At 46.1% G+C, this 27,542-nt stretch overlaps 1 protein-coding gene across 4 annotated transcripts in view; it reads right to left on the bottom strand.

Moving 5' to 3' along the window:
* zdhhc21 (zinc finger DHHC-type palmitoyltransferase 21) overlaps positions 1 to 27,542 on the bottom strand; it is a 229,507-nt gene that overhangs the window by 196,525 nt on the left and 5,440 nt on the right. For all 4 annotated transcript variants that reach the window (XR_005461553.1, XM_038804355.1, XM_038804354.1 and 1 more), the window contains exons 2-3: positions 18,962 to 19,179; positions 1,897 to 1,995 (exon numbers count right to left, since the gene is read on the bottom strand). Coding sequence is in view for 3 of the 4 variants with exons in the window: in XM_038804355.1 (XP_038660283.1) it covers positions 1,897 to 1,995; positions 18,962 to 19,115 (253 nt within the window). In the remaining variant the exon portion in view is untranslated. The remainder of the gene's footprint in view (positions 1 to 1,896; positions 1,996 to 18,961; positions 19,180 to 27,542) is intronic.

A 27,542-nucleotide genomic window follows, 5' to 3' on the forward strand; every position in this document is an offset into this window, starting at 1 on the left:
TGGATTTGAACATGGGCACCACATATAACAGTTGTTCAGAACCTGTAAGACCAGAGGCACTCAATATGTCCCAATACAAGAAACAATGAGTAGTTCCGAACCTCTGCTACAACCTTTTGCGCCATCTGCAACCAGATTGACGAGAGTACCAAAATAGTCAGACTGGGAAAGCACCCCCCCCCCCAAAAAAAATTAACAGGGGCACCTCAGCAGTGTTCCAACTGTCAAATGTCACTGTGGCATGGACATTGAGGAAACAAAAGTAAAGTGAATATTTTTATTCCAGTGCTCTTGAGCATTTCCTCCGCATCCTCTTTCCCTTTTCTCAGTGAGGCAAATTGTCAGCACCTCAAAACCCAATCACCATTCCCAATACTGATGCGTTGACCTTGTTATTGGGCAACGTCAGCTCATTCTTGCTCAGGAATGTGATCAGCCAGCAAAGTGTGGACACAGTCAACACCACATGGGAGTCAAATAATCAGCCCCCATGCCTGGGCCTCAATTAGTTGAAGTCAAAATTAAATTCACAATATTTCACCTAAATCCATATCAGCATGGTGCATTGGACACTTCCCCATTATGACTGAGATGAAACTCTGCATCCATTACACTTGGATTTCAAAATGCTACTTCAACACATAAATTATAGAAACTAGAAAATAGGAACAGGAGGAGGCCATTTTGTCCTTCAAGCCTGCTCTGCCTTCATTATGCCATGGCTGATCATCCAACTCAATAGTCTCATCCTGCCTTCCCCCCATACCCTTTGATCCCCTTCGCCCCACATATCTAACTGCTTCTTTAAAACATACACATACAAAACAATCAACATTATATTCAAAAGAATCTTTATATAAGATAGTGTGTCGGTGTTCCTGAGGCCAATCAAATACGAGAATTTGTCCATCGTCACAATGTATTACTTCAAACTTGTAAAAATCACTGCAAGATCACATGCAGAATAATATGCATAATTACTTCCTTCAAAAGGATATTAGTTAGGGTTCAGAGCGGGTCTTGGGTGATTTTGGGATTAGCATCCTAAACTATGAGAAAATTGTAAAAATGTGCCAGCATACATTAAAAAAAGATCCGGGTGGAAAAAAAAAGAGGGGAAGATTCAGGTGAATAAAAGATTGATGATGTCAATCAAATAAGTTCTTAAAATTGGGACTAAGCACAAAAAATCTACAGCATTTTCATAAAACTCGTAAAAAGACGTTCTTTTCATTCCTCAACACCCAGAGTTGTATATATCTGAAAAGAAATCCCAGTGGGGTAGAATTAATTTATATCTTCAAAGAGAGGCTGGATAATTATTTGAATGGGAACAAGATGAAAGATCAATAAGGAGGGGAATGGACTCAGATGATCAAATACTCTTTGCTCCAATCTTTCCTAATCTCGCATCATGCATTTTGCAATTGGATTTTTAAAACTTACTCGCAATTTTTACTAAATTTAACTGATTACAAGCAATTTTCTTTCAGCAACACTTGTTTTTTAGAGAACTAGTCACAGCTAAACAGGCAAGAATTAAAATAAATATGCTTTAAACTCTGTGCCAGTACCCTGTAATGACACAATCTCCAGCATAAAAGCTCATCATGCAACATAGTCTCAATAACAGACAGGTCAGAAGTTAGTGACTGAAGCAGAGCTTCATGTCAAATAATGAGAGGAAGAATATAACTGCAAGATAACAGAAAATATCTCAAACCTTTTTTAAGAGGGGAAGGAAGTGAGAAAAGATGGAAGCAACATCGTGGAAGCAATGTGAATTATACATGAGTATCACACAGTAGGTTCAAAGCTATATTCCCAAAAGGACCATAGTACATTGTGCAAAATGTATACTACTTGATGTATAGGAAACTGCATTGCATACCCTACCTGAGTATGATAGTTCGGGGTTCTGTGGCAGCTGCCCTGGGTCAGCGATGGATGCTCTCACTAGAGATGTTACACAGCAGAACGACACCAAGTAATAAACTAAAAACAAAGTTACTTGTTTTTAAAAAACAATTATTAATAAGACATTTTCATTTTGAGCTAGATACATCCCTATTATATCTACATGCCTTCCTGATAATCACATTTATTGAAAAAAGTATGATGGAAAAGCAGGACTCTGGAAGTTATGAGATTTAGATTATATGCTGCTGTTCTTTCTGGTGGGTCTTTCTTTTTTTTAAAGCGTAACAACGTTTGGCAAGTTACTTTGGCAGTTATATAGCCCTGGACTCACACAGATACAATGTTGAAGCCATCAATTCTGTCCCACATCTTTGGCAAGACGGCAGTGCCGAGGAGCAGAATTGTGCAGATGTAGTGAGTAGGCAGAGATCCAAAACTAAGCAATTGAAGCTAAGTAAAAGGCTACTCTTTTAAAATATTAATTTTAGTTCAGTTTATGTAATAAGAACAAAGAAAAGTACAGCACAGGAACAGGCCCTTCAGCCCTCCAAGCCCATGCCGACCATGCTGCCTGACGAAACTACTATCTTCTACACTTCTTGGGTCCGTATCCCTCTATTCCTGATCTCGACCCATATAGCCTCACTGCCCTCTGAGGTGTCCTCCCGAAGTACAGCTGTGATATTCTCCGTAACCAGTAGCGCAACTCCGCCACCCCTTTTGCATCCCCCTCTATCCCGCCTGAAACATCTAAATCCTGGAACGTTTAGCTGCCAATCCTGTCCTTCCCTCAACCAGGTTTCTGTAATGGCAACAACATCATAGTTCCAAGTACTAATTCAAGCTCCAAATTATCTGCCTTACCCGTAATCCTTCTTGCATTAAAACATATGCACTTCAGGCCACCAGACCCGCTGTTTTCAGCAACATCTTCCTGCCTGCTCTGCCTCAGAGCCATACTGGCTCTATTCCCTAGTTCTCCCTCAATGCTTTCACCTTCTGACCTATTGCTCCAGAATCCACCCCCATGCCATAATGCGGAATTTCTGGTAAAATAATTAGGAACGACTAGGGAACAAAATTACACAAAAGTCAGATCAATAGTCTTGGTAACATATTTCACCAGGACAATGAAGTCTTCAGAAACCTGGTGCATTACCAAGCAGATTCCTACTTCCTCCTGAAGGCTAATCCTGCTTGAAAATCAGCAATACAAAGATTAAATAATCCAAAACAATTCTCCCCAGATGATAGGTATGATCATTTCTTCTTACCCTTCAATGCAAGATGTGAATATCAGTGGCAAGGCCAGCATTTACTTCTCATGCCAACTGCTTTGGAGAAGATGGTGGTGAGCCACCACATGGACTTCCTGCAGTCCACGTGGTGTAGATACACCCACAAATCTCTTACAAAGGGAGTTCCATGATGTTACCCGAGTTACAGTGGTGTAGCTCCAAGTCAGGGTGAGACGAGACTTGGAGGGATACTTGCAGGTGGTGGTGATCCCATTGAGGTTGCGGGTTTGGAAGGTGCTGCAAAAGGAGGATTTGCAAGTTACTGCAGTGTAGATGGTACATATTGCTGCTACTGTGACCAAGTGGTGGATGGGGTGCCAATCAAGTGAAATTTTTGTCCTGGATTGTGTTGCACTTCTCGAGTATTGTTGGAGCTGAACTCATCCAGATGTCAGAGTCTTTCCTGTTATTTCCTTTGTTCCCATGTCTTTGATTTTTTTTCATTATTTTTGGTCCGTGGGCCCATAATCGGAATGTGCCTTTAAGAAGAAGACTCTGTTGGAACAGCCTGCTTGCTCGGACACTGTGTTCCCAGGTTTTGTAGTTTGAAAAGGAGAAACCAGACTCCTCGGCACCGAGGATGTTAGGAACCAGCTTTGGAGGGACTGAATTGGATTGCTTAACTGGCAACCAGAGAGTTGGCCAGGGACAGTGTTCTGCCCGACAACAGTCAGTGATTGGTTCCTGAGTGGCACTTTGAGAGACTTTATTTGGAATGTTCAAGCCCTGGAACTAAAAAGGAAATGCTCTCTCTCGCTGTCTCCTGCTTACTGAAGTGAAAGCATTGTTCTGAAAGCAGTGAGTGCCTGGAACGCCCATTCCTGTAAACCTGAAATGACGCTGAGTCTCCCGAGAAAATTGACAACATTACAATAGAAAACTATCTCTGACCTAGAAATGAAACCTTGAACTTCAGTCCTCCCAATACATCAAGGATACTTACCATTTCATTTTTGTTTATGTATTATTTCACTTTCCACAATCCTTTCCCCTCTATGTTGTTTGTCTGGCTGTGTGTGGAGAGTGGGTGAGTTATAAAGGGCTTGTTGGGGGGTAGGGGTAGTAGACAGCCAGTTACATTTTCTGTTCTTTTAAATATAATACTGTACGGTTACTTGTGTTTCAAAGCTACAAACCTGGTCACTACTTTATTGGACTCTACTGAGGACATTGGATCTTTTAAATAAAATCCAATTTTGCCGCTGTTGCGACTCTGGGTCAAGTGGGGCTGGAATTGAATGCGCCCTAGTCCAGGATGTTGTGACACAGGCAAGTGGAATTTTTCAATCACACTCCTGGGGTGAAATTCTCCGACCCCCAGCAGGGTCGGAGAATCGCCTGGGGCCGCCGAAAATCCCGCCCCCGCAGTGGCAGAGATTCTCCGCCACCCGGGAAGTGGCGGTGGCGGCAATCCCGCCACTCCGATCGGAGAGGCCCCTGCGGTGATTCTCCGGCCCGGATGAGCCGAAGTCTCGCCGCTGGGAGGCCTCTCCCGCCGCCGAGGTTTGAACCACCTCTGGAACGGCGGGATCAGCGGCGCGAGCGGGCCCCGGGGTCCTGGGGCGATCGAACCCCGGGGGGTGCCCCCACGGTGGCCTGGCCCGCGATCGGGGCCCCCCACTCAGACTCCGGGCCAGTGCCCTGGGTGCACTATTTTCTTCCGCGGCCGCCACGGCCTTCACCATGGCGGAAGCATTTCAGCGGCCAGCTGCCGCTGACGTCACTGCCGGCGCATGTGCCAACCGGCGAAAGCCTTTCGGCCAGCCCCGCTGCCGGGGGCGCCGGTTTTTTGCACCAGTCTTCTGGTGCAAACCGCTCCGGCGCGGGGCTGGCCCCCAAAGGTGGGGAGAATTCCCCACCTTTGGGGAGGCCCGACCCCTGAGTGGTTGCCGCTACTCCCCTACATCGGGACCCTCCGTCACGCCGGGTAGGGGAGAATGCCGCCCCTGATTTGTGCCTTGTAGATGGTGGACAGGGTTTGGGGAGTCAGGAGGCAAGTTACCCACTGCAGAATTCCCAGATTTGGGCCTACTCTTGTAGCCACAGTATTGCTGACCCAGTTACGGTTTGCTCAGTTTTGCTCAGCTAACTCCCAGGCATCTGATGGTGAATATTTTAGCACAGAAAATGTCACTCAATGTCAAGGAGAGATGGTTAGATTCTCTTTTGCTGGAGATAACCCAAACCTGTATATTATCCAGGTCTTGCTGCATGCGGGTATGCACTGCTTCAGTGTCCGAGGAATTACTCTGAACATTGTGCAATCATCAGAAAATATGGCCACTCCTGAACTTGTGTTGCAGTGAAAGTCATTGATAAAACAACTCAAGATAGCTGGGCCTAGGACACAACTCCAGTGATACCCTGGAATGGAAATAATTGACCTCCATAAGCCATGGGCGTGATTCTCCGCTCCCCACGCAGGGTGGGAGAATCACGGGAGGGCCCTCCGACAAATTTCACGCCCCCCCAGCGTCCCCCGCGATTCTCCCCCCTCCCGCTCGGAAAAATCGCCGCTCGCCGTTTTTCACGGCGAACGGCGATTCTCCGACCCGGATGGGTCGAGAGGGCTGCTGTTCGCGGCCGTTTCACGATGGCGGCAAGCACACCTGGTCGCCGCCGTCGTGAAACGGGAGTGAGAAGCCCGTTTGGGGCTTGTAGGTGGCCTAGCAAGGAAAGAGCACCACGACTCGGGAGGGGACAGGCCCGCGATCGGTGCCCACCGATCATCGGGCCGGCGTCCAAATCGGACGCACTATTTCCCCTCCACCGCCCCGCAAGATCAAGCCGCTACGTCTTGCGGGGCGGCTGAGGGGAAAGACGGCCACCGCGCATGCGCGGGTTCGTACCGTCAGTGTCATGACGTCAGTCGTGCATGCGCGGGTTGAAGCCGGCCAACCTGCGCATGCACGGCTGACGTCATTAGGTGTGCCGGCTGCATCATTCTTGGCGCGACGCCCCCGCGGCCGAGAGTTACGGAGCGCCGCTCCTAGCCCCACCGGCCGAGTTCACGACGGCCCTCCCGATTTTTCCCGGGAGCGGAGAATTCCGCCCCATAACCTTTGTGCTCAGTATGATGTTTCCCTCTGATGGCTATTGACTTCAATTTTGTGAGGGCTCCCTGATGCTGCCAGTCAAATGTTTTATTGATGTCAAAGGTGGCTCGATGGCTCAGTAGTTAGCACTGCTGCATCACAGTGCCAGAGATCCAGGTTCAATTATGACCTCAGTGGTTGCCTGTGTGGAGTTTGCATGTTCTCCGTGTCTGCGTGCAATTCCTCTGGATGCTTCGGTTCCCTCCCATAGTCCAAAGATATCTTCTTGTTCGGCAATCGCTCGCTAACAATTATGATTATCCACCTAAGAAATTTCATGTTGCAGGTCGTGGGTTCTTGCATGGCTGATGAGCCCGATCTTTGAGCCGCATCTTTGACTGCACACTTGGTAGGTATTTCTGGGAGGTGAAATTGGTCCTTGGACTCTAGATCGCTGGTATTCCTTTCTTTCGCTCCTTTTCTGGGTCTCCTCTTGGTGTCGAGTGCCTACAAAGAATTGTGTCCCTTCAATCAGCAGGTTCCCCCATGTAGGTATCTTCTGAGCAAGGCTCTCCTAGGCATTAACATCAATGTTGCATTTCTTGAGGTAAGTCTTCAGGGTGTCTTTGAAGCAATTCCTTTGACCTCCTCTAGTTTGGGTGCCTTCCTTGATCTGGGCGAAGAAGATTTGCTTTGGCAGTCAGCACTATGACATCCTAAGCACATGGCTGGCCTGACGGATTTAGTTTCGGATGATCATGGTCTCTATCTGATGCTCTTGACTCCTTCAAGGACATTGATGTTGCATCTATCTCAGACAGCATTGATGGTACCTCTCCAGGGTGTTGAGGTGGCATCCGTATGTATTCCAAGTTTCTGAGCCATAGAGAAGTGTTGGGAGGACGATTGCTGTAGTATATGATCATCTTGGTGTTATCATCGAAGACTCGTCCTTAGATTTCAGAGGAAGTGCTCAAGGATTGGATACGATGTTAGATCTCTGCATATCAGCCTTAGAAGAGAGATGGTCTCCAGGTATGGGAAATGTTCCATATTTGGCAGGGTTTCTCCATTGATCTTGAAGGAGGGTGAGATCGGATCTTCCCCTGGGGGAGGTTGGTAAAGGACTTGAATCTTCTTGAGGTTGAGCCTGAAACTGATTCTTCGATGTGCTTCCATGAAGGTGTCAAGCATGGCTTGGAGATTCTCCTCTGAGAGAGTGAAGATGGCAATGCTATGCGCATACTGAAGTTCCACGAGTGATGTCGGTGCTGTTTTTTTCTTGGATTTCAATCAGTTGAGGTTGAAAGGTTTTTTGTCCATCCTGTAGATGATGTCCACTCTACTGGGAAGTTTTTTTTTGCACTGAGTGCTGAATTTGGTGCATTTGAGTGCTATAGTGAGAGTTTGGTGACTGAGGGAGTATAAGGGTTCATTTTTATCTTCAGTCTAGTCTTTCTTTTATTTAGTTAATTAACTTAAAAGTTGCTGTTTGGTTGAGAAGAAGGTGAATTTTCAATCAGCTTGAAACAAAGGTTCTACTTGTAACAACTTGCAGCTGGAGCGTGTTAATTAGTTAATAGGGTTATGTCAGTTTTCAGAGGCTAGATTCACAGTATAAAAGGGATCCAGCTACAGTGCAGACATTGTTTGCACTGAGTGCTGAATTTGGGTGCATTTGAGTGCTATATTGCGAGTTTGGTGACTGAGGGAGTGCTGAATTTGGGTGCATTTGAGTGCTATAGTGAGACTTTGGTGACTGAGGGGGTGCTAAATTTGGTGCATTTGAGTGCTATAGTGAGAGTTTGGTGACAGGGAGTTAGGTGAGGAGGGAGTAGAACAACAAAGAACAAAGAAAATTACAGCACAGGAACAGGCCTTTCGGCCCTCCCAGCCTGCACCGATCCAGATCCTTTATCTAAACCTGTAAGGTGCTCCTTTCATTTCATTTCCACAAATAGCGAGAAGGGAGCCAGGAGTTTACAGAGAATGCAGCTGACTGGGAGCAAAGTCAGAGGGCGGAGGTCCAGTTGGTCCACAGGGCAGCTATATTCTGTAAAGTAAGAGGGGATGGAGGCTAGGGCAGTTGCATGCTCCTCCTGTAGGATGTGGGTGGTGAGGGATACCACCGGTCTTCCCGCTGACTATACCTGCGGGACGTGCACCCAACTCCAGCTCCTCAGAGACCATGTTAGGGAACTGGAGCTGGAGCTGGATGAACTTCGGATCATCCGGGAGGCAGAGGGGGTTATAGAGAAGAGTTACAGGGAGGTAGCCACACCCAAGGTACAGGACAAGAGTAGCTGGGTTACAGTCAGGGGAAAGAAAACGAACAAGCAGACAGTGCAGGGATCCCTCGTGGCCGTTCCCCTTCAAAACAATTATACCGATTTGGATGCTGTTGGGGGGGTGGATGACCTACCGGGGGAAGGCCCCAGCGGCCAGGTCTCCAGCACTGAGTCTGGCTCTGGGGCTCAGAAGGGAAGGGGGAGAATAGAAAAGCAATAGTAATTGGAGATTCAATGGTTAGGGGAATAGATAGTAGAATCTGTGGTCGTGAGCGAGACTCCCGGAAGGTATGTTGCCTCCCGGGTGCCAGGGCCAGGGATGTCTCGGATCGTGTCTTCAGGACCCTGAAGGGGGAGGGTGAGCAGCCAGAAGTCGTGGTGCACATTGGTACCAACGACGTAGGTAGGAAAAGGGGTGTGGAGGTAATAAACAAGTTTAGGGAGTTAGGCTGGAAGTTAAAAGCCAGGACAGACAGAGTTGTCATCTCTGGTTTGTTGCCGGTGCCATGTGATAGTGAGGCTAGGAATAGGGAGAGAGTGCAGTTGAACACGTGGCTGCAGGAATGGTGTAGGAGGGAGGGCTTCAGGTATTTGGATAATTGGAGCGCATTCTGGGGAAGGTGGGACCTGTACAAGCATGATGGATTGCATCTGAATCAGAGGGGCACCAATATCCTGGGAGGGAGGTTTTCTAATACTCTTCGGGATGGTTTAAACTAATTTGGCAGGGGAATGGGAACCGGATTTGTAGTCCAGCAACTAAGATAGCCGATATTCAGGATGCCAAAGCGTGTAGTGAGGCAGTGGGGAAGGGAACACTGACAAAGGAGAGTACTTGCAGACATGGAGATGGGTTGAAGTGTGTATACTTCAAGGTAAGAAGCATCAGGAATAAGGTAGGTGAACTTAAGGCATGGATCGGTACTTGGGACCACGATGTGGTGGCCATCACGGAAACTTGGATAGAAGAGAGACAGAAATGGTTGTTAGAGGTTCCTGGTTATAGATGTTTCAATAAGATTAGGGAGGGTGGTAAAAGAGGTGGGGGGGGGGGGGGGTGGCATTGTTAATTAGAGATAGTATAAAAGCTGCAGAAAGGCAGTTCGAGGAGGATCTGCCCACTGAGGTAATAAGGGTTGAAGTTAGAAATAGGAAAGGAGCAGTCACCTTGTTGAGAGTTTTCCCCAATAGCAGCAGAGATGTGGAGGAACAGATTGGGAAACAGATTTTGGAAAGGTGCAGAAGTCACAGGGTAGTAGTCATGGGTGACTTCAACTTCCCAAACATTGAGTGAAAACTCTTCAGATCAAATAGTTTGGATGGGGTGGTGTTTGTACCGTGTGTCCAGGAAGCTTTTCGAACACAGTATGTAGATTGTCCGACCAGAGGGGAGGCCATATTGGATTTGGTACTTGGTAATGAACCAGGGAAAGTGATAGATTTGTTAGTGGGGGAGCATTTTGGAGATAGGACCACAATTCTGTGACTTTCACTTTAGTAACGGAGAGGGATAGGTGCGTGCAACAGGGCAAGGTTTACAATTGGGGGAAGGGTAAATACGATGCTGTCAGACAAGAATTGAAGTGCATAAGTTAGGAACATAGGCTGTCAGGGAAGGACACAAGTGAAATGTGGAACTTGTTCAAGGAACAGATACTACGTGTCCTTGATATGTATGTCTCTGTCAGGCAGGGAAGAGATGGTTAAGTGAGGGAACCATGGTTGACAAGAGAGGTTGAATGTCTTGTTAAGGGGAAGAAGGAGACTTAAGTAAGGCTGAGGAAACAAGGTTCAGACAGGGCGCTGGAGGGATACAAGACAGCCAGGAGGAAATTGAAGAAAGGGATTAGGAGAGCTAAGTGAGGGCATGAAAAATCTTTGGCGGGTAGGATCAAGGAAACCCCAAGGCCTTTTACACATATGTGAGAAATATGAGAATGACTAGAGCGAGGGAAGGTCCGACCAAGGACAATAGCGGGAGATTGTGTATTGAGTCTGACAAAATAGGAGAGGTCTTGAACGAATACTTTTTTTCAGTATTTACAAATGAGAGGGGCCATATTGTTGGAGAGGACAGTGTGAAACAGACTGGTAAGCTCAAGGAGATACTTGTTAGGAAGGAAGATGTGTTGGGCATTTTGAAAAACTTGAGGATAGACAAAGTCCCCCGGGCCTGACAGAATATATCCAAGGATTCTATGGGAAGCAAGAGGTTAAATTGCAGAGCCGTTGGCAATGATCTTTTCGTCCTCACTGTCAAGAGGGGTGGTACCAGGGGATTGGAGAGTGGCGAATGTCGTGCCCCTGTTCAAAAAAGGGAATAGGGATAACCATGGGAATTACAGGTCAGTTAGTCTTACTTCGGTGGTAGGCAAAGTAATAGAAAGGGTACTGAGGGATAGGATTTCTGAGCATCTGGAAAGACACTGCTTGATTAGGGATAGTCAGCACGGATTTGTGAGGAGTAGGTCTTGCCTTACAAGTCTTATTGACTTCTTTGAGGAGGTGACCAAGCATGTGGATGAAGGTAAAGCAGTGGATGTAGTGTACATGGATTTTAGTAAGGCATTTGATAAGGTTCCCCATGTTAGGCTTATGCAGAAAGTAACGAGGCATGGGGTGGTGGGAAATTTGGCCAGTTGGATAACGAACTGGCTAACCAATAGAAGTCAGAGAGTGGTGGTGGATGGCAAATGTTCAGCCTGGAGCCCAGTTACCAGTGGCGTACCGCAGGGATCAGTTCTGGGTCCTCTGCTGTTTGTGATTTTCATTAATGACTTGGATGAGGGAGTTGAAGGGGGGGTCAGTAAACTTGCAGAAGATACGAAGATTGGTGGAGTTGTGGATAGTGAGGAGGGCTGTTGTCGGCTGCAAAGAGACATAAATAGGATGCAGAGCTGGGCTGAGAAGTGGCAGGTGGAGTTTAACCCTGAAAAGTGTGAGGTTGTCCATTTTGGAAGGACAAATATGAATGCGGAATACAGGGTTAATGGTAGGGTTCTTGTCAATGTGGAGGAGCAGAGATCTTTGAAAGTTGCCACTCAAGTGGATAGAGCTGTGAAGAAGGCCTATGGTGTGCTAGCGTTCATTAGCAGAGGGATTGAATTTAAGAGCCATGAGGTGATGATGCAGCTGTACAGAACTTTGGTAAGGCCACATTTGGAGTACTGTGTGCAGTTCTGGTCGCCTCGTTTTAGGAAAGATGAGGAAGCTTTGGAAAAGGTGCAAAGGAGATTTACCAGGATGTTGCCTGGAACGGAGAGTAGGTCTTACGAGGAAAGGTTGAGGCTGCTAGGCCTTTTCCCATTAGAACGGAGAAGGATGAGGGGCGACTTGATCGAGGTTTATAAGATAATCAGGAGAATAGATAGAGTAGACAGTCAGAGACTTTTTCCGAGGGGGGAACAAACCATTACAAGGGGACATAAATTTAAGGTGAATGGTGGAAGATATAGGGGGGATGTCAGAGGTAGGTTCTTTACCCAGAGGGTAATGGGGGCATGGAATGCACTGCCTGTGGAAGTAGTTGAGTCGGAAACATTCGGGAGCTTCATGCGGCTATTGGATAGGTACATGGATTACAGTAGAATAATGGAGTGTAGATTAATTTGTTCGTAAGGGCAGCACGGTAGCATTGTGGATAGCACAATTGCTTCACAGCTCCAGTGTCCCAGGTTCGATTCTGGCTTGTGTCACTGTCTGTGCGGAGTCTGCACATCCTCCCCGTGTCTGCATGGGTTTCCTCCGTGTCCTCCCACAGTCCAAAGCTGTGTAGGTTAGGTGGATTGGACATGATAAATTGCCCTTAGTGTCCAAAATTGCCCTTAGTGTTGGGTGGGGTTACTGGGTTATGGGGATAGGGTGGAGGTTTTGACCTTGGGTAGGGTGCTGTTTCCAAGAGCCGGTGCAGACTCAATGGGCCGAATGGCCTCCTTCTGCACTGTAAATTCTATGATAATCTATGGTTAATCTAGGACAAAGGTTTGGCACAACATCGTGGGCCGAAAGGCCTGTTCTGTGCTCTATTTTTCTATGTTCTATGTTCTATCCCTGCTTGACTCCTGTCTGACCTCATGGTTTCTGTCTTTTTCCATCGGTGAGGCCTGTTGCCGACATCTTGTTATGGAGGATTTGGTGGATGTTGTTGAATTTCTCTGGCCAGTCGGCCTTTGACAGGTCTTCCATAGTACGTCCCGATTGACTGAGTCAAAACCTCTTCTCAAATCGATAAAGGCCATGTCGGGCGGTTGATGTTGCTCCTGACATTTCTTTTGAAATTGCAGAGCAGTGAAAATCATGTCGTCTTTTCCACGGTTTGGTCGGAAGTCACACTGGCCTTCCGGAAGAATTTCTTCAGAGGCTGAGAGAAGGCAGCTAGCAAGGATTTGGGGGATGATCTTCCTGCCGATGGAGGTAAGGAGGTTCTTCGGTAGTTCCCACAGTCCACTTTGTCTCCTTTTGTGAAGATGGTGTCAATGATGGCATCCCCGAGGTCGGTAGAAATTTCATTTCTATTCCAGATTTTCATCAACAGTTTATGGAGATACAGGTGATCGCTTCTCCTCCAAGCTTGAAAATCTGTCCACACTTGTTGGGAGTTGGGGGATTTCCTCACACACATCCTCATCTTTTAAAAAATATTTTTATTCAAGACTTTTACATTTATACACAGAATATCAAAAAACAACACATCAACCGAACAAACAATCACAGATTGACACCAACATCCCACCACATCCTGCCTTCCCTGCCTAACTAATTTAGTGGAATTTTTTGAGGACATTACCAGTGCAGTAGATAACGGGGAGCCGATGGATGTGGTATATCTGGATTTCCAGAAAGCCTTTGACAAGGTGCCACACAAAAGGTTGCTGCATAAGATAAAGATGCATGGCATTAAGGGTAAAGTAGTAGCATGGATAGAGGATTGGTTAATTAATAGAAAGCAAAGAGTTGGGATAAATGGGTGTTTCTCTGGTTGGCAATCAGTAGCTAGTGGTGTCCCTCAGGGATCCGTGTTGGGCCCACAATTGTTCACAATTTACATTGATGATTTGGAGTTGGGGACCAAGGGCAATGTGTCCAAGTTTGCAGATGACACTAAGATGAGTGGTAAAGCGAAAAGTGCAGAGGATACTGGAAGTATGCAGAGGGATTTGGATAGGTTAAGTGAATGGGCTCGGGTCTGGCAGATGGAATACAATGTTGACAAATGTGAGGTTATCCATTTTGGTAGGAATAACAGCAAACGGGATTATTATTTAAACGATAAAATATTAAAGCATGCCGCTGTTCACAGAGACTTGGGTGTGCTAGTGCATGAGTCACAGAAGGTTGGTTTACAAGTGCAACAGGTGATTAAGAAGGCAAATGGAATTTTGTCCTTCATTGCTAGAGGGATGGAGTTTAAGACTAGGGAGGTTATGTTGCAATTGTATAAGGTGTTAGTGCGGCCACACCTGGAGTATTGTGTTCAGTTTTGGTCTCCTTACTTGAGAAAGGACGTACTGGCGCTGGAGGGTGTGCAGAGGAGATTCACTAGGTTAATCCCAGAGCTGAAGGGGTTGGATTATGAGGAGAGGTTGAGTAGACTGGGACTGTACTCGTTGGAATTTAGAAGGATGAGGGGGGATCTTATAGAAACATTTAAAATTATGAAGGGAATAGATAGGATAGATGCGGGCAGGTTGTTTCCACTGGCGGGTGACAGCAGAACTAGGGGGCATAGCCTCAAAATAAGGGGAAGTAGATTTAGAACTGAGTTTAGGAGGAACTTCTTCACCCAAAGGGTTGTGAATCTATGGAATTCCTTGCTCAGTGAAGCAGTTGAGGCTCCTTCATTACATGTTTTTAAGGTAAAGATAGATAGTTATTTGAAGAATAAAGGGATTAAGGGTTATGGTGTTCGGGCCGGAAAGTGGAGCTGAGTCCACAAAAGATCAGCCATGATCTCATTGAATGGCGGAGCAGGCTCGAGGGGCCAGATGGCCTACTCCTGCTCCTAGTTCTTATGTTCCCCATTTTAACCCCCATACCCACCCCTTCCCCCTTGCCGACCCTCAATTCTCCTTGAAGAAATCAATGAATGTTTTCCACCTCTGGGTGAACCCCTCCACCGACCCCCGCAGAGTGAACTTGACCTTCTCCAACCTCAGGAATTCTGCCAGGTCGCTGACGCACATCTCTGCCTTCGGCGGCTCTGAGTCCCGCCAACCCAACAAAATCCGCCTCCAGGCTGTCAGGCTCTCTCACCCCCTGGACTCTCGAGTCTTCTGACACACCAATTATCGCCACCACCAGACTCGGCACCAATCCCACACGCTGCACCATCAACATAGCGTTCGTGAATGCCTCCACATCCTCATCTATGATCGTAGCATGGTTTAGGAGTTCTTTAAAGTGTTCTCTCCACCGTTCTCCCAGTGTCTGCATGGGTTTCCTCCGGGTGCTCTGTTTTCCTCCCACAGTCCAAAGATGTGCAGATTAGGTGGATTGGCCAGGCTAAAATTGCCACTCAGTGTCCAAACACGTGCAGTTTAGGTGGGATTACAGAGTTAGGGCAGTGGGCGGTGGAGTGGGCCTAGGCAAGATGCTCTTTGAGGTGGGCTGGATGGTCTCCTTCTGTAGGGATTCTATGGGAAGTCACTTGGATCTCAACTCTGGAATTCAGCTCTTTTGCCAATGTTTGGAACAAGGATGTAATGAGGTCTGGGAGTACATACAGGTCTTTGCTTTTTAACTGCAACTTGATAGGATAGTCAATGACATCTTCCATCATTTTTCTGATGATTGAGGCTGATGGGATGGTAATTAGTTGGATTGGATTTGTTCTGCTTTTTCTGCTCATACTTGGGCAATTTTCTACATTGTTTGGTAGATGTCAGCATTGTAGCTATACCAGAATAGTTTGGTTAGGATTACAGTCAATCCCATAGGAATAGAGTACCCCCACGGCACAGGAGGACCTGTGCCGTGGGGGTACTCTATTCCTATGCGCCGGCCGTGTAAGCCTCCACGATGGCCAGCACGAAGGTAAACCCCCCACTGCGCATGCGCAGAGATGACATCAGCAGCCGCTGACACTCCCCGCACATGCGCGGCTGCGTGCCGGCCAGCGGAGTCCCTTCAGCCCCGGCTGGCGCGGTGCCAAAGGCCTTCCATGCCGGCCAGCAGGGTGCAAACCACTCCGCCGCCAGCCTAGCCCCTGAAGATGCAGAGGATTCCGCACCTTTGGGGGCGGCCCGACACCGGAGTGGTTCCCGCCAGTCCACTGCGCCGTTTCTGCCCGCCCCGCCGATTCCCGGAGAACGCGCCCAAGGTCACCACCAGGATTGTGTGGTGGTCACTCCTATTTGCATCTGCAACACGTAGGCCGGTGAGGAAGCAGTCAAATACGTTTTTCCCTCTCACTGGTTCTCTCACCACCTGCCGCAGGCCCAGTCGAGCGTCCTCAAGAATTGAGTCAGTTCGGTCAATAGTGGTGCTACTATGCCACTCTTACTGAGAGACAGTGAAGTCCCCCAAGAGCATTCTTTGCCCTTGTGACTCTCAATATTTATTTCAAATGGCATCCAATAGGGAGAAGTACAGATTCGTCAGCTAAGGGAGGATGGTAGGCGGTAATCGAGATGACATTTCCTTCTCCATGTTTGACCCAATGCCATTATACTTCATAGATTTTGAGTCAATGTTGAAGATTCCCAGAACAACTCCTTCCTGTTTGCACACCACTCTGCCATCTCTGGTTGGTCTGTAATACCAGTGGGACAGGACATACCCAGGGATTGTAGTAAAGGAGTGTGGGACATTGGCTATGGGGTATGATTCAGTGAGTATGTTTATGTTAGGCTGTTATCTGACTAGTCCAAGGGACAACTCTCCCAAACTCAATAATTGTTCACATGACAATTATTAATTGTTATAAAACCACCCGGTTCACTAATGTCCTTTGGGAAATAAATCATAGAACCCTTTACAGTGCATAAAGAGGCCATTCAGCCCATTGAATCAGTGCTGACCCTCCGAAAGAGCACACCACCCTCTGCCTTCCCTACCCCTGAAACCCTACATGTCCTTTGTACACTAAGGGGCAATTTAGCATGGTCAATCCACCTATTTGGACTGTGGGAGGAAACCAGAGCACCCGGAGGAACCCGACACAGACATGGGGAGAATGTGCAAACTACACGCAGACAGTCACCCGAGGTTGGAATCGAACCCGGGCCCTTGTGGCACCCTTAAATCTGCTCCCTTTACCTGGTTTGACCTAAATGTGACTCCAAACCCACAGTCATGTGGTTGACTCAGAACTGCCCTGCAAAATAGCTGAGCAACCCACTCAGTTCAAAGGGCAAATAGGGATGGCCCACAAAATGCTGGCCTTGCCAGCGATGCCCATATTACATGAAAGGCTAAAGAAAACATAATTTGGCCTATGCCCCTAGATCAGGGTTGGGCAAACTTTTCCGCGCAAGGGCCACATTCAGAAATTCACAATTTTAAAGGGCCGCAAGTATATTAAGTAAAATAATTACTTCACCCGGTTATGATTCTGGGCGCCTCATATAGAACATAGAACAGTACAGCACAGAACAGGCCCTTCGGCCCTCGATGTTGTGCCGAGCAATGATCACCCTACTCAAGTCAACCTATACCAGTAAGTAACCCAACAGCCCCCCCATTAACCTATAACCTATAACCATTAAGCCACCCTATACCAGTAAGTAACCCAACAGCCCCCCCCATTAACCTTAAAAAAAATAATTAATAATTTTTTTTTAATGACTTGGTGGGCGGCATAAAGACCTTTGGCGGGCCGCATGCGGCCCGCGGGCCGTAGTTTGCCCAACCCTGCCCTAGATGTTGGTGAGGGAAAATTTACACGTTCGACAGCTCAGGGTGTGCCTTTGTCGTGTCTGGTGCTTAGGTCAATGCCAAGTCATCCATCCCATTTTATCCCTTGTTGACTTTGCTTTAGCTGTTAGATGCAATGGAGTGATTTTCTAAGCCACTTAGAGGGCAATTAAGAGTCAACCACACTCCTGAAGGTCTGGAGTAACATAGAAACATAATAATATGAGTAACATCACCGATAAAGGCTATTGTAAAGGATGTTGGTGAACCAGGGAGATTTTTTTTGACCGTTATTAAGACTAGCTTTCTATTCTAGATTCAATTAATTAGTTTAATTTCAATTCTGCCAGCTGCCAGGGTGGAATTTGAACTTGTATCTCTTGAGTATTAGTCCAGGTGTCTAGATTACTAGTCTAGTAACATTACTACTTTGCTTCTGTCTCCCATACTACCTCTGTGCCAGCTGTTTTCTTCTAATAAAGTCACTTGGGGATGAATGGCTTCCATAAACAGGACAGTAAGAAGTCTTACAACACCAGGTTAAAGTCCAACATGTTTGTTTCAAACACTAGCTTTCGGAGCACTGCTCCTTTCTCAGGTGAATGAAGAGGAAGGAGCAGTCTCCAAAAGCTTGTGTTTGAAACAAACCTGTTGGACTTTAACCTGGTGTTGTAAGACTTCTTACTGTGCTCACCCCAGTCCAACGCCGGCATCTCCACATCATAAACAGGACAAGTGTGAGGATATCACATTGTAACATTCTTCTGTTTATCATTTACTGTTATCCTGTGAGTTAGCAATATCATAGAATTTACAGTGCAGAAGGAGGCCATTCGGCCCATCGAGTCTGCACCGGCACTTGGAAAGAGCACCCTACCCAAGCCCACACCCCCACCCTATCTCCATAACCCAGTAACCCCACCCAACACTAAGGGCAATTTTGGACACTAAGGGCAATTTATCATGGCCAATCCACCGAACCTGCACATCTTTGGACTGTGGGAGGAAACCAGAGCACCCGGAGGAAACCCACGCAGACACGGGGAAACCATGCACACTCCGCACAGACAGTGACCCAAGCCGCAAATCGAACCTGGGACCCTGGAGCTGTGAAGCAATTGTGCTAACCACTGTGCTACCGTGCTGCTCAATTTACCCAATTTAACTTTCAGCGGTTAATGGGCTATTTATGGGAATGATCAGTGAATTTCTGGAGATAGGAATTTCACCTCCATGTTCCGGGACCGATTCACCCAGGAAAGGACTCAGTTTCAGTTTGGGGGCTGGGCACAGTGTTTCGCACTGGCTATTTCGGTGAGATCACGACCTGGGAAATCCCACATTTCGAATCTTTTTATGCAGTGGGGAATTAAACTCTCGACAGGAACGGCTCCTCACAGATCCAGGCACCATTTAGAAAGGGTGCCCCAATCTGAAGGTGAGGGCCCCACACCCACCCCCACCCTCACCCCGACCCCCACCCTCAACCCCACCCCCACCCTCACCCCCAAACTGCAGTAACTATGATGGCCAGTTAAATAGGGGCAGAGAAACCAATGCTACTTACGCACTATCACAGCAGCTGGAATATGTTCCTCTTCATAGTGAGGGTAGAGTATAAGTTTGGGAACGAAGAGAGTATTATAAAGCCAAACAATAGTGATGATGCTGACACAACACCAGCCCTGTGGGTCGTAGACTTTGTGAATTTGAAGCCCCATCACAGAAAGGTGGCTTCAGTGGCTGCCAGCTGGAATTTCATGAATTATATTCTGTATCCTGCTCCTAGAAAAATAATACAAAAAATAAATCAAAACATTTGCTAACTGCACGCAACATAACCCTGACTTTGTTGTATCATCAATTTAAAGTGTAATTTCTAGTTCCACTGAAGATAATTAACCTGTGTCAACATTCAACATAAAATCTCTCACTCCTGGTCATTTCACCACAGGTATAAAAAGCAGACTGATATATGTTTCGAGGTGCAGGGCAAAGTTGAAACACTTAATGGTCCCTTTTAAATCAGTGTTTGCTGAGGAAAACAGTGCTGACAGAATTTTGGTGGATGCAGAGATGTAGAGGGAATGGATGGGGTGAATGTCGATAGATACTGGAATGGTTGACGATGCTTTGCGTGGCTAGGTTGCCTGGTCAAAGGAAGTGCTACATTTACACTGAAGGTTTCACTTAAGATTTTTGACATCGACTTTGAATCCTGGGAGAAGCTTGCCAGGATCGCTGTATCTGCCGCAAACAAATTTAAAAAGCTCTGCAGCTTCCTTCAAAGGCAAGCGCATACCAAAGGCAGAGAGCAAGTGCAAGGGCAGCACGGTAGCATGGTGGTTAGCATAAATGCTTCACAGCTCCAGGGTCCCAGGTTCAGTTCCCGGCTGGGTCACTGTCTGTGCGGAGTCTGCATGTCCTCCCCGTGTGTGCGTGGGTTTCCTCCGGGTGCTCCGGTTTCCTCCCACAGTCCAAAGATGTGCGGGTTAGGTGGATTGGCCATGCTAAATTGCCCGTAGTGTCCTAAAAGTAAGGTTAAGGGGGGGGGTTGTTGGGTTATGGGTATAGGGTGGATACGTGGGTTTGAGTAGGGTGATCATTGCTCGGCACAACATCGAGGGCCGAAGGGCCTGTTCTGTGCTGTACTGTTCTATGTTCTATGAGAGGAAATCCCAAGCTACCCATTCATCCAAAACTCAATCATATCCTGTCCCAAGTGCAGGCAAAAGTCGGCTTCAGCGGCCATTTACGTAACCACAGGAACCCTGCTAAACACCCCAGATAATAACAATGAGCATGAGCATCTGTACCTCGAAGGACAGGAAAGAGACAGGAAAAGTGACTGTAAAGTGCTTTGGGTCAACACAATGTCATGAAAAGCATTGTATAAATACAAATTCTAAAATACAACTTCTTAAATTTGAAGTTTTGGAGGAACCAGAAACCAATCTAGTGAAGTAGATTTCTTGCAGGATCAGATGGGGCAGCAGAGTTTTACTTAAGTGGAAGTTTCTGGATGTGTGTCAGTTGGGAGACAAGTAAGAAGAATGGTTAAATGTAAAAGTGATGAGAGTTTCAGTGGCACGAAAGGGAAAATGCTGGAAAATCTCAGCAAGTCTGGCAGCATCTGTAGGGAGAGAAAAGAGCTAACGTTTCGAGTCCGATGATTCTTTGGCAAAGCTGTTTATCCAGAGTTTCAGTAGAAAATGGGCTGAAGCATTTCAATGTTATGAAGATGGAAATAAACAATCTCTCTGAGGGAGAAAGAATTGTATTACTAACTCACTCTAATATCAGGCTTTGAACAGTAACCAGGGTGGGTGATGGAGTCGGTGGTGGAATAATGATATTTGAGATGGTGGTTGAGGGCAACGTAAAAGCTATGGGGCTGGATTCTCTGCACCCCGATGCCGAAATCGCGTCTGGCGCCGGGGCGGAGAATCCACTTTCGCGCATGGTATCGGGACTGGAACCGGTTCCCCGATTCTCCAGGTCCTGAAAAGCGGCGTACCCAGGAAATACGCCGCACCGCGTATCCCCTACCTGAGGCCATTGCTGGAGGCCCGCCCCGCCCCAGACCAGCCAAAGTCCCGACGGTGTGGATTTAATGTGGTCCTGCTGTTCGGGATATTCACGTGGCGGATGCGGACTTAGTCCGCGGCCACCATAGTCGGGGGCGGGCCGATCGGAGGGCAGGGGTGGGCCTCATACAGGACCGGGCTATTTTTGGGCGGGCAGCCCAGGTTGGGCGCATAGCCAAGCGGGGGCACTATTTAGGCAGTCCAGCTCCACAGTCTGAGTCCGCCACAGAGCACGGTGCTGCCTCTGGAGGCCGCCGCCGTGCGGATAGGCCTCTGACCCGGAAGTGCGGGGGCACGTACCTGCAGCTAAAGCTGTTAGATTCACGACGGGTACGTGCTAGCCCCCTGCAGGACTGTGAATAGGTTGCCTTTTCACGCCAGTCTTTATTTTTAAGATGGTGTGGGAACAGAGAATCCAGCCCATGGTTTTTACCAGTCTGGATGGCAAACAAACTGTCTGACAATAGAGCTAGTGAAAGGATCCAGGCAGATGGTAGAGACAGAGCTGTGTGTTGTCACTGTAGATGTGGTAGCTGTGATGAAAAGAAAAACAAACTTGCAAGTTTTTAGACTGAACAGAAATTTGGTCCAGATTTCTACAGGTAAAGTTTGTTATTTTTTCCTGGCTATAAAATCAGACTTCTGAGAAATAAGCCTGTGCCTTTGGTTGTAAAGGAAATGAAAGCTAACTAAGATGAATAAACCGGGTTGGGAGTTTGGATTTCAGCCTGTGGTCAAAACTGACACAATGGTACAGTGGTCAGTATGTTTCTGCCGATGGTCACAACCGATTGAAGCTCTGAGAAACTGTGTGAACTTTCCAGACATGTTGAAGAGCTGGGTGTTTTCTCCCACAGCCAACCATACCAAATGAAAGTGACTCTGGCAAAGTTACACCATTGGGGCTGTCAAGAACCAAATTAAGACAGTTTCACAGAAGCGTGCCATGTTTGCGATAATCATATCTGTGGAGCTCGAATGAAGTAAAGCAGTTGTCAGAAATTATTTACTGATTGAAGTCTTTCATAATGAAGAGTAGGTGAACACTACCATAGGAATATAAATTGTGAAACACTTTGGGACTTCATGTTGTGCCACTTATGTGCTGAGAGTGCTACCCGAGAAATCGGAGACACTTGCTAACTGTACGGAAATTAACCCTGTCTTTGTTGTATCAGCATTTTAAATTGTAATTTATAGCTTCTACTGTATATGATTTGCCTGTTAGTTCATAATTCATTTATATAGGTTTTGGTTTGATTATTGTAGTCAGTGTTAAAAAGTGAAATCTTGTCCATTCCATCATTAATATTATTGGAAACTTGACAGTTTCCTTGATTGTTTCATGAGTGCCAAAAAGGACTGTTATCTGGTTCTGAACATAAAAAGGAGGAACTCCATCTCCAACTTATCCTCATTGTTTATTCAGCCTGAAGGAACTGATTCACTCACACGCTCTTCAACCCTATTCAAAAGTACTGTTCTCAACCATCTCATTAACTCCCAAAAACGTGTCATTTTGTCCCGCAACGCCTTGTCTGAATTTCTCTATGAGGTTTCCATCCCATCCTCGCTACAGAATCGTAAATTACATCCCATGTAACTCTCCCCCTCATTCTTCTCAATCTGTCTTTAACACAGTTGGCCATGCTATCGTCTCCCAAGCCTCTCCACCATCATCGAGTAGAGTGGGACTGGCCTCACCTTGTTCCATTCTTATCAAAAACATAAACACAATACTGCAGATCTGGAACATTAGCTATTGTTTTCTCTTCACCGGTGCAGCTTGACAAGCTGGGTCTTTCCAGTATTTTCTGCTTATTCATTTTTATCAGTTGTATCCGAGAATCTTCAAAAGTGGTCTCTCTTCCAGCTCTCTTACTTTTGCAGTTCCCCAAGAATGAATTCAGGACCTCCTCCTTTTTCATATTTGCTTGCAATGCCTCAGCAACATCAAGTGCCAGACTTCAGGTACATGCTGATAACACCCAACTCTTACCTTACCAGCAAATCTCTCCAAGAATCCATAGCCTATGATTTGTTATGCTGCTTGTCTGACATCCAGTAGTGGATGAGCAGAAATCTTGTCCAGTTATATGATAGAATATTGAGATCAAAGCCTTCACATGCTGAATCCAATATCCATGTGGTTGGTATTTCTAGACCAGTGTTCTCTCTCAGCTGCATGGGCATGTGGTCACACAGCAAACTGGAATTTACTTCACAAGGAGCAAATTGGCCACAAACAATCAACTCTCCCTATAAGATACATGCATACACCGCATCTCTCCCCATTTTTAAACTTCTCGAAACCTACAGCTTGAGAACTCTGCATTCTTCCAATTCTGCTGTCTCCTCAATTTCCTACGTACAAGCTTGCAGCTGTCAAAACTATAAGTTCTGAAATTCCTTCCCTAAATTTCTCCCAGTCTCCTCTTCTTTAAGTTAGTCCTGGAAGCTGACCTCTATGCTGAGACTTTTAATTGCCCATCCTAACATCTCCTTATGTATTTATGTGTAAAGTTCTGTCAGAAAACACTCCTGTGACATGCCTTGGGAAGTGTTACTGTGTTAAAAGCACAATACAAATGCAGCTATTGTTATTTACTAACTGAAAGATCATGACTGATCTTTGACCTCGACACCACTTTCTGCTTAATCCTCATTCATTGATTCTCTTTGAGTCCAAAATTATTCCGATGTCAGCTTTGAACATACTTGACAATTAAGCACCACAGCGCTCTGAGGTATTGAATTCCAAAGATTCATAGCCCTCTGAGTGAAACAATTACTCCTCATCTCAGTCAAAAATTGTCAACTTCGAACCCTGAGATTATGCTTCCCAGACTATTCTTTCCTCTGCACTAAATTCTAGCTCATGCACCTCATTGCCTTGATGTTGTCTGCCACAATTGTGTGGGTTTCTTAGGTATTGTCTTTTGCCCTTCTGTTACTTTACAGGGGCTGTTCAATCCCTCTTTTTATGCCTTGCATGCTCCATCACTTGAAGATTAAAATACCTGTCATGTCATCAAAGCAGGCTGAGAATTCATCCATGCCTTGCATGAATATTAATTCCATAAGACCATAAGACATAAGAGCAGAATTAGGCCACTCGGCCCATCGAGATTGCTCCGCAATTCAATCATGGCTGATATTTTTCTCATGCCCATTCTCCTGCCTTCCCCCCATAATCCCTGATCTCCTTATTAATTCATTAGCATCATCAGCAAATTCACCAAAGAAGTAGAACTTGGACATCTTCTGATTTCCTACTGAATCCTTAAGAACTCTGGTAACTTTAAACAGCCTGAATGTGCCATCTCTCGCCAGAAAGCATGTTGTGAGTACTGCATTTCTAAACTCCAGATAACCTGGATAAATGAAGCCACAGAGATCATTCCAGGCTGCAACCGGAGACTTCAACCTACAAGCTTTCTGTAAAGAATGATAGTGAAAAACCATTGTCTGAAACAAAGTTTTTTTTCCTTTCATTAGCTGTTTAGGGGCAGCACAGTAGCACAGTGGTTACCACGGTTGCTTCACAGCACTAGGGTCCCAGGTTCAATTCTTGGCTTGGGTCACTGTCTGTGCAGAGTCTTCACGTTCTCCCAGTGTCTGGATGGGTTTCCCCCAGGTGCTCTGGTTTCCTCCCACAGTCCAAAGATGTGCAGGTTAGATGGATTGGCCACCTAAATTGCCCTCAGTGTCCAAAAAGATTAGGTGGGGTTATGGGGGTGGGGTGGAGGTGTGGGGCATTCTTTCCAGGAGCCAGTGCGGATTCGATGGGCCGAATGTCCTGATTCTACACTGTAAATTCTATGCTCTATGTACTAGCGATTTTACCCCTGTCCTCCTCTCTGTGTTTGTTTGTCTTGTGTTTGTGTAGAGGGTGGGAGGCAAGTTAAAGCAGGGCGTTTGGGATTAATTAATAGTTGACCAGTGGTATTTGCTGCATAATTCATCATAGTTCTTAGTATAAATAAATAGTAATTGTGGTTAAACCTACAAACCTGGTGACAGTAATTAATGGGCAGCCAAGAACGTCTGGTATTTTTGTAACAACTATTGGTTAATTCACATGTGTTGTGACTCTGGGGCGAGTGGGGTTGGAATTAACAATCCTTACCTAATCAGATACCAGCACATTCAACTCCCTGATTCTCTGGGCACGGTGGCGCAGTGGTTAGCACTGCTGCCTCACGGGGCCAAAGGCCCGGGTTTGATCCTGACCCCATGTCATGGTGCTTGCAGAGTTTGCACATTCTCTCCGTGTTTGTGTGAGTCTTACTCCCACAATCCAAAGATGTGCCGGGTAGATAGATTGGCTATGCTAAATTGCCCTTTAATTGAAAACAAATTGGGTGATCTAAATTTATTTTAAGACACTCCCCGATTGTCAGCATGTATCCTCAAATGCATGCCAGAACTACTTATGTTGTGTTTGTCTGATTGCATCCTTACCAAAAAGTACTGTATTCCTCATACATATCCCCAGGGTATTCAGTTTTTAGGAAGGTCTGGCATAAAAGAAAAGGTGGTGGCATGTCACTGTTGGTTAAAGAGGAAATTAACAATAATGAGAAAGGATATTAGCTCTGACAATGTGGCGTCTGTATGTGTAGAGTTGAGAAATACTAAGGGGCAAAAAAACATTAGTGGGTGTCATATATAGAACCCCAAACTTTAGTGATGATGTTGGGAATTACATTAAGCACAAAATCAGAGATGTATGTAATAAGGGAATATCGGTGAGCATGGGTAACTTTCATCTTTATACAGATTGGGCAAATCAAATTGGCCACAATGCTGTAGGAGGAGGAATTTCTGGAGTGTATACGGGATGGTTTTCTTGACCAATATGTAGAGGAAACAACTAGAGAGCAGGCCATCATAGACTGGGTACTGTGAAATGAGAAGGAAGGGAATCATTGCCAATCTGGCTGTACAAAACCCTTTGGTGATGAGTGACCATAACTTGATAGAATTTTTTCATAAAGGTGGAGTGAAGTAGTTGATTCGGAGACTAGGGTGCTGAATCCTAATATAGGAAGCTATGAAGATATGAGGCGCGAGTTGGCCTTAATAGATTTGGGAGAGTTACTTAAAGGGATGACAATGGATAGGCAATGGCAAACGTTCAAGGAGGTACTGCAACAACTGTTCATTCCTGTCTGGCACAAAAGCAAAATGGGTAAAAGGGTCAATCCATGCTTTACAAAGGAAATTAGAAATAGTATCCGATCCAAGGAAGAAGCAGACAGATTGCCCAAGAAAAAAATAGGTCTGACGATTGGGAGCAGTTAGAATTCAGCAAAGAAGGACCAAGGGATTGATTAAGAAGAGGAAAATACAGTACGAAAGGAAGCTTACAGGGAACATAAAGACTGACACTAAGAGTTTCTATAGATATATGAAGAAAAAGAGATTGGGAAAGAGAAATGTAGACAGACAGAAACAGGGGAATGCATAATAAGGATAATGCAGCTAAACACATGGCCAAACTGGTGGTTTAGGAGGGAGAGCTCCAGATTTTTGGACATTTGGGATCTCTTCCGGGGCAGGTAGGATCTGTACAAGAAGGACGGGTTGCATCTAAACTAGAGCGGCACTGATATACTGGCTGGAAGATTCGCTAAATTCACTCAGGAAGATATAAACTAATATGGCAGGAAGGTGGGAACCAGAATGTGAACTTAAAAGGTGTAATAACCGAAGGGGAAATAGAGAACCGAAATAAAAGAGCAACATCACCCTCAGGCAAGCAAAAAAGGTGACAAATATGAAAAGGGAGGTGGTCAATGCAGGATTGAGGTGTTGTCCCTAAATGCGTGCAGTATACGGAACAAGGTAAATTAGCTTGTTGCGCACATTGAAATTGGCCAGTACAATGTTGTGGGCATCACAGAGACGTGGCTGCAAGGGGATCAGGGCCGGGACCTAAATATCCAAGGATATGTGTCCTATCGAAAGGACAGGCAGATGGGCAAAGGGTGCGGGGTTGCATTGTTAGTAACGAATGAAGTTAAATTGATAGCAAGGAGTGATACAGGATCAGAAGGCATAGAATCTCTGTGGGTAAAGTTGAGGAATCGCAAAGGAAAAAAGACCCTGATGGGAGTTATGTACAGGCTCCCTAGCAGTAGTCAGGATATGGGGCAGAAAATAAATCAGGAGATAGAAAAGGCATGTAAAAAAGGCAATATTAAAATAATCATGGGGCACTTCAATATGCAGGTGGACTGGGAAAATCAGATTGGTAATGGATCCCAAGTAAAGGAATTTGTGGAATGTCTAAGAGATGGTTTTTTTGGAGCAGCTTGTGACAGAGCCTACGATGGAACAGGTAATTCTGGATTTGGTGAAGTGTAATGAGGCCGACTTGATTAGGGAACTTAAGGTGAAGGAACCCTTAGGGAGCAGTGACCACAGTATGATAGAATTTACCCTGCAGTTTGAGAGGGAGAAGCTGCAATCAGATGTAATGGTATTACAATTAAATAAGGGTAACTACAAAGACAGGAGATATTTGCCGGCAGAGTCCCTGCAGATTGGAGGGTA

Source organism: Scyliorhinus canicula, chromosome 8 (assembly GCF_902713615.1).
Source record: "Scyliorhinus canicula chromosome 8, sScyCan1.1, whole genome shotgun sequence".
NCBI classification, from domain to species: Eukaryota; Metazoa; Chordata; class Chondrichthyes; order Carcharhiniformes; family Scyliorhinidae; genus Scyliorhinus; species Scyliorhinus canicula.